Raw genomic sequence first — 11,080 nt, 5'->3', positions numbered from 1 at the left:
TGGCGTCTACAAACTCGCTCCGACCTCAGGCATCACACCCACACATCAGTTTTACCATATATTGAACACAGTGAATAAAATATCTCTAAAACAATAGTGCTATCGCACTTTTTTTTTGCAATTTTTCCACACTTGGAATTTTCTTTGCCATTTTCCAGTACACTATATGGTAAAACGTATGATTTAATTTAAAAGTACAGCTCGTTTCGCAAAAAACAAGCTCTCACATGACCATATTGACTGAAATATAAAAAAAAAAAAAGTTACGGCTCTCGGAAAGAGAATGGCCAAAAAAAAAACCGAAAAGCGAAAAATCGGCGAGTCGTGAAGGGGTTAAGGCTGGATAACTCCTTTAAGATTACGCCAAATTTCTGTTAAAAGCAAATATAAAAAAATGAATTTAACAAGGAAGACGATTCATTTACAGATTTTATTAAATACAAAATAAATAAATACAAGATTTTTTATTTTTTTTTTAAAAAAAAGCAGAAAACAGAGGCTACTAAATTAGCGGAGCGAGCGACAACTCAAACAATCGCCTGCTACCTGCATATATCTAATACATATATAAAAGGCAGATCCTTCTGCGATAAGTGCATAAATGAAAGATGATGTAGATCAAGGATCAGGTGGCAGTGATTTTTGGCTAGTGATTGGTTGAAATGTACTGGGTAGTCTCTATACAACATATAGAGACACATACATGGCAGTGACACATACATGGCAGTGATAGGAAAATGAGCATGTGGCCCTATATGTGGCAGTTCATGTCCCTCGCTATGGAGGGCGCATCTATTGCCTCATTCACCAGAACGGTACCTCAGAGCTGCGATCCTGCGCACACACACCAGCATTTCTTCTCCTTTATGAACAGTAAAAATTCCCTAATTAGTAAAAAGTCCATAATGTAATTAGCTCTGATTTAAAAAACCAAGTCGTCCCCAATGTAACGCACCCTGCGCCCAGTCCCAGCCATGCAGAAGCTAATATTTTCATCTCCATCTTCTGGCGCCACCTACTGACCATATCCTGCGCTGTCCGGAGCGCGGCGCGTACAGTTACGAGTGCTGCAGCTGTGACAGAGGTTTACGCGGCGTCATTTTACTGCTGATTACTCCCGACGCCTTGTCCTTCAGCGATAGGTGCGGATTCTCCTTCCCCTCCGGCAGCTGGTTCCGGATGTGGCACGGCCGACACACGGCTTGGTACTTATCTGCTCCTCCGATCACCTCCACCTACAGGAAAGAAAGGGTAGTGCAGCGTGAGAGAGGGAGGGCCGGCAGGACCCGCCTTTCCAAAATGTACAATATTTTAACAGAACATATTTCAAAATGTATTTTGCAGGCATAAGAGTTAAGTACGCGGGTATGACACAGGCATCGTTACCTCCTTCTCAGCCCCCAGCCGCTTGGTGTATGATGCCTCCCGGTAACACTCCATGCAGACAGCGTTCAGCTTCACCACGCTCTCCGCTAACGGCACCAAGTTGAGGATCTCCCCAAAAGCCTGACACAAACAAGACGAGAAGTCACCAACTGCACTAGCAGGGGGCGCTCAAATTATACCCAAATGAACCAGCTTCAGTCACACTGTAGATCAGGGGTCTCAAAACACACGGCCACTCAGGCTACTTCTTACGGCCCGCGGACTGGTAACGATTGCGGACGGTGTCGTAGCTGTTAGAGCTGTGCAGAGTCAAGCTCTCTCTGCACAACTCAATGGCAGCTGCCAGCCAATCAGAGGCAAGCATCTGCCCTCAGCTGCTTGCCTCTGATTGGCCAGTGGCTGCTATTGGACTAGTTTTGTAAAGAACTTGACTGAAGCACCAGCAAAAGTTCATCTGAATTTCAGACGAAGCGCTGACAGTGGCAGTGATCGTTACCAGGGGTCCACGTGCCCGCAGGCTGCATGAAGCAGGAAAGAGGACGCCGAGGGAACGGAGGATAGGTGAGAAGAATGTTTTGGTCTGTGTGTGTTGCCCGCAGAGGCTGCACAGGGCAAGTTGTGTGTGCAAAATGGCACAATAGGGTGCCAGGATGGGACAAGAAGAGCTACAAGAAGGAGGTCCAGTAAAGGGGACATTACTGCTAGAAGAGAACAAGGATGGGCACATTACAACAAAAAGGGAAGTTGGATTGGGGACATTAATAAAAGATGTTGGCCAAAATTACTATATGGTGCTAATCGTAAAACTGTACTAATTACAAAAAGGGGACAAAATGTAAAAAAAAATAAATTAAAAAAAAAACATTTTTCTGTTTATCATAACAAATGTGTAAGAACAGTGCTCCAAAAAATATATAGAAAAAAATAAATGAAATATATATATTAAATAAATAATATAACACCAATAAAAATGTCACTTTGTCCTGAAGAATGCTGCCCCCCAAATTATGTGCAGCCCAAACACCCAGCCAAGTTTAAGACCCCTGCTGTACATGTGACCACTGTCTGACATTACTCTCCCTTCAGGGAGCTCTGCCCATCACAGTACCTACTATCACCCACTAGGTGGCACCATAACTGTCACATCAATAGTCAGAATCGGAGAAATAGGGAAACACTCAGTTTTGTGTGTGAAGTCATAACTCAAAAGACATTATTCCCGCTATATATCACCCCCTCTCTACAACCAGTAACATTATTCTGATGGATGGCAGATTTAGTCAGCTTCCATGTTACCCACCTTTCTCTGGAACGTGCCGTCCAGCGCAGCTACTATCACCGTCTTCCCCATATTGGCCATGTTTTCACAGAACTCAACAACACCAGAAAACTACAAAAATAAAAACAATGAGGTCACTCCTCCGCCCGCTCGTACAGACACCACGTCCTAGAGGTCACGGAGATACTTACAAACTGGCCCTCGTCAATCCCGATCACAGAGCAGGTGAGCGCCTCCGGAATCACATCAGAGATGTTACAGGCGGACACGGCAGACATGGTGTGCCTGCGGAGGACATTACATCATTCACATTCCTGGCATCCAGCAGGGGGCACTACTAAAATTATCAGGGCTTCATACCTGTGGCACCATTTCTACATATTTATACAGTGAGCTCCCCCTAGTGGCGGCCTCATTTCTCTCCTTCCCTACACAGCGAACTCCCCCTAGTGGTGGCATCATTTCTCTCCATCCCTACACAGTGAGCTCCCCCTAGTGGCGGCACCATTTCTCTCCATCCCTACACAGTGAGCTCCCCCTAGTGGTGGCATCATTTCTCTCCATCCCTACGCAGTGAGCTCCCCCTAGTGGTGGCATCATTTCTCTCCATCCCTACGCAGTGAGCTCCCCCTAGTGGTGGCATCATTTCTCTCCATCCCTACACAGTGAGCTCCCCCTAGTGGTGGCATCATTTCTCTCCATCCCTACGCAGTGAGCTCCCCCTAGTGGTGGCATCTTTTCTCTCCATCCCTACGCAGTGAGCTCCCCCTAGTGGTGGCATCATTTCTCTCCATCCCTACGCAGTGAGCTCCCCCTAGTGGTGGCACCATTTCTCTCCATCCCTACGCAGTGAGCTCCCCCTAGTGGTGGCATCATTTCTCTCCATCCCTATGCAGTGAGCTCCCCCTAGTGGTGGCACCATTTCTCTCCATCCCTATGCAGTGAGCTCCCCCTAGTGGTGGCACCATTTCTCTCCATCCCTACGCAGTGAGCTCCCCCTAGTGGTGGCATCATTTCTCACCATCCTAGCTCCTCCTAGTGGTGGCACCATTTCTCTCCATCCCTAGGCAGTGAGCTCCCCCTAGTGGTGGCATCATTTCTCTCCATCCTACGCAGTGAGCTCCCCCTAGTGGTGGCACCATTTCTCTCCATCCCTACGCAGTGAGCAAACCCTAGTGGCGGCATCATTTCTCTCCATCCCTACAGTGAGCTTCCCCCTAGTGGTGGCATCATTTCTCTCCTTCCCTACGCAGTGAGCTCCCCATAGTGGCTGCACCATGTCTCTCCATCCCTACACAGTGAGCTCCCCCTAGTGGTGGCATCATTTCTCTCCATCCCTACGCAGTGAGCTCCCCCTAGTGGTGGCATCTTTTCTCTCCATCCCTACGCAGTGAGCTCCCCCTAGTGGTGGCATCATTTCTCTCCATCCCTACGCAGTGAGCTCCCCCTAGTGGTGGCACCATTTCTCTCCATCCCTACGCAGTGAGCTCCCCCTAGTGGTGGCATCATTTCTCTCCATCCCTAAGCAGTGAGCTCCCCCTAGTGGTGGCATCTTTTCTCTCCATCCCTACGCAGTGAGCTCCCCCTAGTGGTGGCACCATTTCTCTCCATCCCTACGCAGTGAGCTCCCCCTAGTGGTGGCACCATTTCTCTCCATCCCTACGCAGTGAGCTCCCCCTAGTGGTGGCATCATTTCTCTCCATCCCTACGCAGTGAGCTCCCCCTAGTGGTGGCATTTCTCTCCATCCCTATGCAGTGAGCTCCCCCTAGTGGTGGCACCATTTCTCTCCATCCGTACGCAGTGAGCTCCCCCTAGTGGTGGCATAATTTCTCTCCATCCCTATGCAGTGAGCTCCCCCTAGTGGTGGCACCATTTCTCTCCATCCCTAGGCAGTGAGCTCCCCCTAGTGGTGGAATCATTTCTCTCCATCCTACGCAGTGAGCTCCCCCTAGTGGTGGAATCATTTCTCTCCATCCCTACGCAGTGAGCAAACCCTAGTGGCGGCATCATTTCTCTCCATCCCTACAGTGAGCTTCCCCCTAGTGGTGGCATAATTTCTCTCCTTCCCTACGCAGTGAGCTCCCCATAGTGGCTGCACCATGTCTCTCCATCCCTACACAGTGAGCTCCCCCTAGTGGTGGCATCATTTCTCTCCATCCCTACGCAGTGAGCTCCCCCTAGTGGTGGCATCTTTTCTTTCCATCCCTACGCAGTGAGCTCCCCCTAGTGGTGGCATCATTTCTCTCCATCCCTACGCAGTGAGCTCCCCCTAGTGGTGGCACCATTTCTCTCCATCCCTACGCAGTGAGCTCCCCCTAGTGGTGGCATCATTTCTCTCCATCCCTAAGCAGTGAGCTCCCCCTAGTGGTGGCATCTTTTCTCTCCATCCCTACGCAGTGAGCTCCCCCTAGTGGTGGCACCATTTCTCTCCATCCCTACGCAGTGAGCTCCCCCTAGTGGTGGCACCATTTCTCTCCATCCCTACGCAGTGAGCTCCCCCTAGTGGTGGCATCATTTCTCTCCATCCCTACGCAGTGAGCTCCCCCTAGTGGTGGCATTTCTCTCCATCCCTATGCAGTGAGCTCCCCCTAGTGGTGGCACCATTTCTCTCCATCCGTACGCAGTGAGCTCCCCCTAGTGGTGGCACCATTTCTCTCCATCCGTACGCAGTGAGCTCCCCCTAGTGGTGGCATCATTTCTCTCCATCCCTATGCAGTGAGCTCCCCCTAGTGGTGGCACCATTTCTCTCCATCCCTAGGCAGTGAGCTCCCCCTAGTGGTGGAATCATTTCTCTCCATCCTACGCAGTGAGCTCCCCCTAGTGGTGGCACCATTTCTCTCCATCCCTACGCAGTGAGCTCCCCCTAGTGGTGGCATCATTTCTCTCCATCCCTAAGCAGTGAGCTCCCCCTAGTAGTGGCATCTTTTCTCTCCATCCCTACGCAGTGAGCTCCCCCCTAGTGGTGGCACCATTTCTCTCCATCCCTACGCAGTGAGCTCCCCCTAGTGGTGGCACCATTTCTCTCCATCCCTACGCAGTGAGCTCCCCCTAGTGGTGGCATCATTTCTCTCCATCCCTACGCAGTGAGCTCCCCCTAGTGGTGGCATTTCTCTCCATCCCTATGCAGTGAGCTCCCCCTAGTGGTGGCACCATTTCTCTCCATCCGTACGCAGTGAGCTCCCCCTAGTGGTGGCACCATTTCTCTCCATCCGTACGCAGTGAGCTCCCCCTAGTGGTGGCATCATTTCTCTCCATCCCTATGCAGTGAGCTCCCCCTAGTGGTGGCACCATTTCTCTCCATCCCTAGGCAGTGAGCTCCCCCTAGTGGTGGAATCATTTCTCTCCATCCTACGCAGTGAGCTCCCCCTAGTGGTGGAATCATTTCTCTCCATCCCTACGCAGTGAGCAAACCCTAGTGGCGGCATCATTTCTCTCCATCCCTACAGTGAGCTTCCCCCTAGTGGTGGCACCATTTCTCTCCATCCCTACAGTGAGCTTCCCCCTAGTGGTGGAATCATTTCTCTCCATCCCTACGCAGTGAGCTTCCCCTAGTGGTGGCATAATTTCTCTCCATCCCTACGCAGTGCCCTCCCCCCAGTGGTGGCTGCAGGCAGATGCATCGCTAAATATTATTCTTAAGCTGAAGGATTGAAGCGAGAAGGAAAAAAAAAAAAAGTAACTGCCCCCTTATAACAAAACACTTTACTTCTGCCCCAGACCTAACCCGTGCCCCTCACCGGTCGTGCGTGGCGAGCTGCTCCTTGCTGTAGCGCGTGTCCTTGGCGTACTTGATGACCATGCACTTGTACTGCGCGATCTGGAACCTGCGTACCCGACGCATCAGCTCCGTACTGCAAAGAGAGAAGACGTGAGCGCCCAAAAATCACCAACTGCCCAAAAATCACCCACCCCAGGAAGGAACCTCACCTCTTCCCGGAAAACATGGGGCCGAATATCACCTGCAAGACAGAAGTGGACTACATTAGGTTTCCGGGATCTGATCCCATCCGCAGGGATCCAAAATCAGCAAATCATTCAGATTTGGCGGAAAAATTAGATTTAAACAAAAAAAAACCCCTCACCTGTCTAACAAGCAAAAGTTTATGCACCCCTGTATATTCATATATGCCTCACTAGACACAGATGTACACAGGGTCATTTACTGACACAAAGCAGCTGCAAAAGTATTTGCATCCCCCAAGAAGAAGAAAAAAAACAACATGTGCGTCCTCACCTGGATCTGGCCGCGCATCTTGCTGGGGGAGCTGGGCATAATCTCCGCCACATTCAGGCAGTTCATGTCTGCAGAGAGCGGGAAAAGCGGGACACACTGCTCAAAGCTCCCGCTCTGTTACAAGCCAGCCAATCAGCTTCTCTCGCGAGACGCGCGAGAGCCAATCATAAGACACCGTCTTCTCAAGATCAGAATGGAAGAGGGCGGGGCTCTCGGTGACGACAGAACGTAAGGACTTTACTGCCAAGTTCTGAACCGTCAGTATAGACCCGGCGTGGGTCACGTGACGGAGTACAATACACCCACAGGAAACACCCACAGAGAGTACAGCTGAGCCAGTGTGTATCATCCGGCGCGAAAGAACACGGGTCATGGCGCTTGCAGTCTGTCTATGCACACAATACACACTGAAGGCCAGATACACTGCGGGTACTGCGGGATGACCCTGAGCTGTACTGACAAGTTGCTGACTTTCAAGAACAGAACCAGGCAGTGTCCCCCAGAAACAGTACCGATCACAGTGTGCCCATATATATTGTATATGGTACCAGAATGAGGGTACCCCTATACATAGTATCAATCAGAGGGTGCCCCTATATACACTATCGATCAGAGGGTGCCCCTATATACAGTATAGATCAGATGGTGCCCCTATATACAGTATAGATCAGAGGGTGCCCCTATATACAGTATAGATCAGAGGGTGCCCCTATATACAGTATCAATCAGAGGGTTCCCCTATATACAGTATCAATCAGAGGGTACCCCTATATACAGTATCAATCAGAGGGTGCCCCTATATACAGTATAGATCAGATGGTGCCCCTATATACAGTATCAATCAGAGGGTGCCCTATATACAGTATCAATCAGAGGGTACCCCTATATACAGTATCAATCAGAGGGTGCCCCTATATACAGTATCGTCAGAGGGTGCCCCTATATACAGTATAGATCAGAGGGTGCCCCTATATACAGTATAGATCAAAGGGTGCCCCTATATACAGTATAGATCAGAGGGTGCCCCTATATACAGTATAGATCAGAGGGTGCCCCTATATACAATATAGATCAGAGGGTGCTCCTATATACAGTATCAATCAGAGGGTGCCCCTATGCACACTATCGATCAGAGGGTGCCCTATATACAGTATAGATCAGATGGTGCCCTATATACAGTATAGATCAGAGGGTGCCCCTATATACACTATCGATCAGAGGGTGCCCCTATATACAGTATAGATCAGAGGGTGCCCCTATATACAGTATAGATCAGAGGGTGCCCCTATATACAGTATCAATCAGAGGGTGCCCCTATATACAGTATCAATCAGAGGATACCCCTATATACAGTATCAATCACAGGGTGCCCCTATATACAGTATAGATCAGAGGGTGCTCCTATATACAGTATAGATCAGAGGGTGCCCCTATATACAGTATAGATCAGAGGGTGCCCCTATATACAGTATCAATCAGAGGGTGCCCCTATATACACTATCGATCAGAGGGTGCCCCTATATACAGTATCGTCAGAGGGTGCCCCTATATACAGTATAGATCAGATGGTGCCCCTATATACAGTATAGATCAGAGGGTGCCCCTATATACAGTATAGATCAGAGGGTGCCCCTATATACAGTATCAATCAGAGGGTGCCCCTATATACAGTATCAATCAGAGGGTACCCCTATATACAGTATCAATCACAGGGTGCCCCTATATACAGTATAGATCAGAGGGTGCTCCTATATACAGTATCAATCAGAGGGTGCCCCTATATACAGTATAGATCAGAGGGTGCCCCTATATACAGTATAGATCAGATGGTGCCCCTATATACAGTATCAATCAGAGGGTGCCCTATATACAGTATCAATCAGAGGGTACCCCTATATACAGTATCAATCAGAGGGTGCCCCTATATACAGTATCGTCAGAGGGTGCCCCTATATACAGTATAGATCAGAGGGTGCCCCATATACAGTATAGATCAGAGGGTGCCCCTATACACACTATCAATCAGAGGGTGCCCCTATACACACTATCAATCAGAGGTTTCCTCTATATACAGTATCAGAGGGTGCTCCTATATACAGTATAGATCAGAGGGTGCCCCTATACACACTATCAATCAGAGGTTTCCTCTATATACAGTATCAATCAGAGGGTGCACCTATATACAGTATAGATCAGAGGATGCCCCTATATACAGTATCAATCAGAGGGTGCCCCTATATACAGTATCAATCAGAGGGTGCCCTATATACAGTATCAAATAGAGGGTGCCCCTATATACAGTATCAATCAGAGGGTGCACCTATATACAGTATAGATCAGAGGGTGCCCCTTTATACAGTATCAATCAGAGGGTGCCCCTATATACAGTATCAATCAGAGGGTGCCCCTATATACAGTATCAAATAGAGGGTGCCCCTATATACAGTATCAATCAGAGGGTGCCCCTATATACAGTATCAATCAGAGGGTGCCCCTATATACAGTATAGATCAGAGGGTGCCCCTATATACAGTATCAATCAGAGGGTGCCCCTATATACAGTATAGATCAGAGGGTGCCCCTATATACAGTATAGATCAGAGGGTGCCCCTATATACAGTATAGATCAGATGGTGCCCCTATATACAGTATCAATCAGAGGGTGCCCCTATATACAGTATAGGTCAGAGGGTGCTCCTATATACAGTATTGGTCAGAGGGTGCTCCTATATACAGTATTGCTTCGAGGGACCCCCTATATATAGTATCTGTCAGAGGGTGCTCCTATATACAGTACTAGACAGAGGGTGCCCATATATAAAGTGCTATATGGAGGATTATGGGGTGTGTATTATACATGGAGGACTATGGGGGTGCATTATAACATATGGAGGACTATGGGAGACATATTAACCTATATGGAGGAATATGGGGGGCCACATTAAACTATATGGCGGAATATAAGAGCTACATTATACTATATGGAGGAATATGGGGGCCACATTATACTATGTGGAGGAATATTGGGGGTGTATTATGCTATATGGAGTACTATGTAGAGGCCATTATAATATTTGGGGGGTTTTGAGAGAGACTTTATACTTTATGGAGGGCTATGTGGAAGCCATTGTACTGTATGTAAGTAATTTTATACAGTGTGAAGGTTTGTGTGGGGTTCTTCATACTGTGCGGAGGGCTGTGTGGGGGGCCAATATACTGTTAGGAGGACTAAACAACTGCCAATTTCAGGAAAACAGTTTTGAAGCGGGTGGAAAATTAATAAAGGGCCGCGTTCCCTGACGAAGGCTTGTGCTGAAACGTACGTAGGGAAGCGTGGTGACGCCATTCCAGCAGGAGGAGATGTCAACAGGTACAATCCCTATTACTCTATGGCCCTTTTGATATGTCTCTGGATCCCCCTCTTTTCATTATATAACTATATGCACTTTGCTACTTGGGAAATGGATTCATTTGTTTTTGACTACTGGGTGATTTCATCTCCTCCTATGGTTTAGTGCTGCCATCTTGTGTACCATCGTGGTATGACACCTTTTTGTATTTTCCCAATAAAGATTATTTGTTTTACTCTTATCCGGGTTCCTCTTTTCTTATAAGTTGGTTTTGTTAGGAGGACTAGTAGGTGCCATTATACAGTGTGAAGAGGTGTGGAGGCCATTATACTGTATGTAATCCCATTTTAGTGCATGTCACGGGAGTTGGGGGGCTACAGTAGGGATTCCATACTGTGTCTGTGGCAGGTACTGTGGAGTAATTCACTGTGGGCTTATCATACAGTGTTTGTGGGGCACTTTTTTCCCACCATACTTTATGGGTGCAATGAAAACAGGAATCTAGGGGCTTCAATAGGAGGAAAACTGTTTTTATTTCTTTAATTCTCTCTTTTTATGCTTTTCAGGCTTCCATTTTTGGATTACATTGGATTCGGTGGATTGCTTCAGAATCTTCATGGCTTTTTTTATTTAATAAATTGGTGATTGAGGGATCGTATGGAAGAGTATTTATTGAAATAAAGTATTTTCCGTGTGTGTTTTCTTTCTCTTTATACCTACTAGGATAGTATTGGGGGTGTCTGATAGACACCTCACCATTATTAAAGCCAGAATTGACATATCTAATCTGATGCACCCCTTCTGGGGTGGCTGCAAGCTGCTATTTTTAG

At 48.0% G+C, this 11,080-nt stretch overlaps 1 protein-coding gene across 1 annotated transcript; it reads right to left on the bottom strand.

The window, feature by feature from the left end:
* Nucleotides 1-434: 434 nt before the first annotated feature.
* TK1 (thymidine kinase 1) lies at nt 435-7,005 on the bottom strand. Its single transcript, XM_075347882.1, has 7 exons — nt 6,901-7,005; nt 6,594-6,625; nt 6,404-6,517; nt 2,857-2,950; nt 2,687-2,776; nt 1,387-1,506; nt 435-1,235 (listed from the first exon to the last, which is right to left on the bottom strand). The coding sequence occupies exons 1-7, from the start codon at nt 6,964-6,966 to the stop codon at nt 1,059-1,061; spliced, it is 693 nt and encodes a 230-aa protein (XP_075203997.1). The 5' UTR covers nt 6,967-7,005; the 3' UTR covers nt 435-1,058.
* Nucleotides 7,006-11,080: the final 4,075 nt, after the last annotated feature.

The sequence above is a fragment of the Anomaloglossus baeobatrachus genome, chromosome 5 (assembly GCF_048569485.1).
Source record: "Anomaloglossus baeobatrachus isolate aAnoBae1 chromosome 5, aAnoBae1.hap1, whole genome shotgun sequence".
Taxonomy (NCBI): Eukaryota; Metazoa; Chordata; class Amphibia; order Anura; family Aromobatidae; genus Anomaloglossus; species Anomaloglossus baeobatrachus.
Note: the sequence above shows the minus strand (reverse complement) of the source record. Positions and strands in the feature narration are given on the sequence as shown.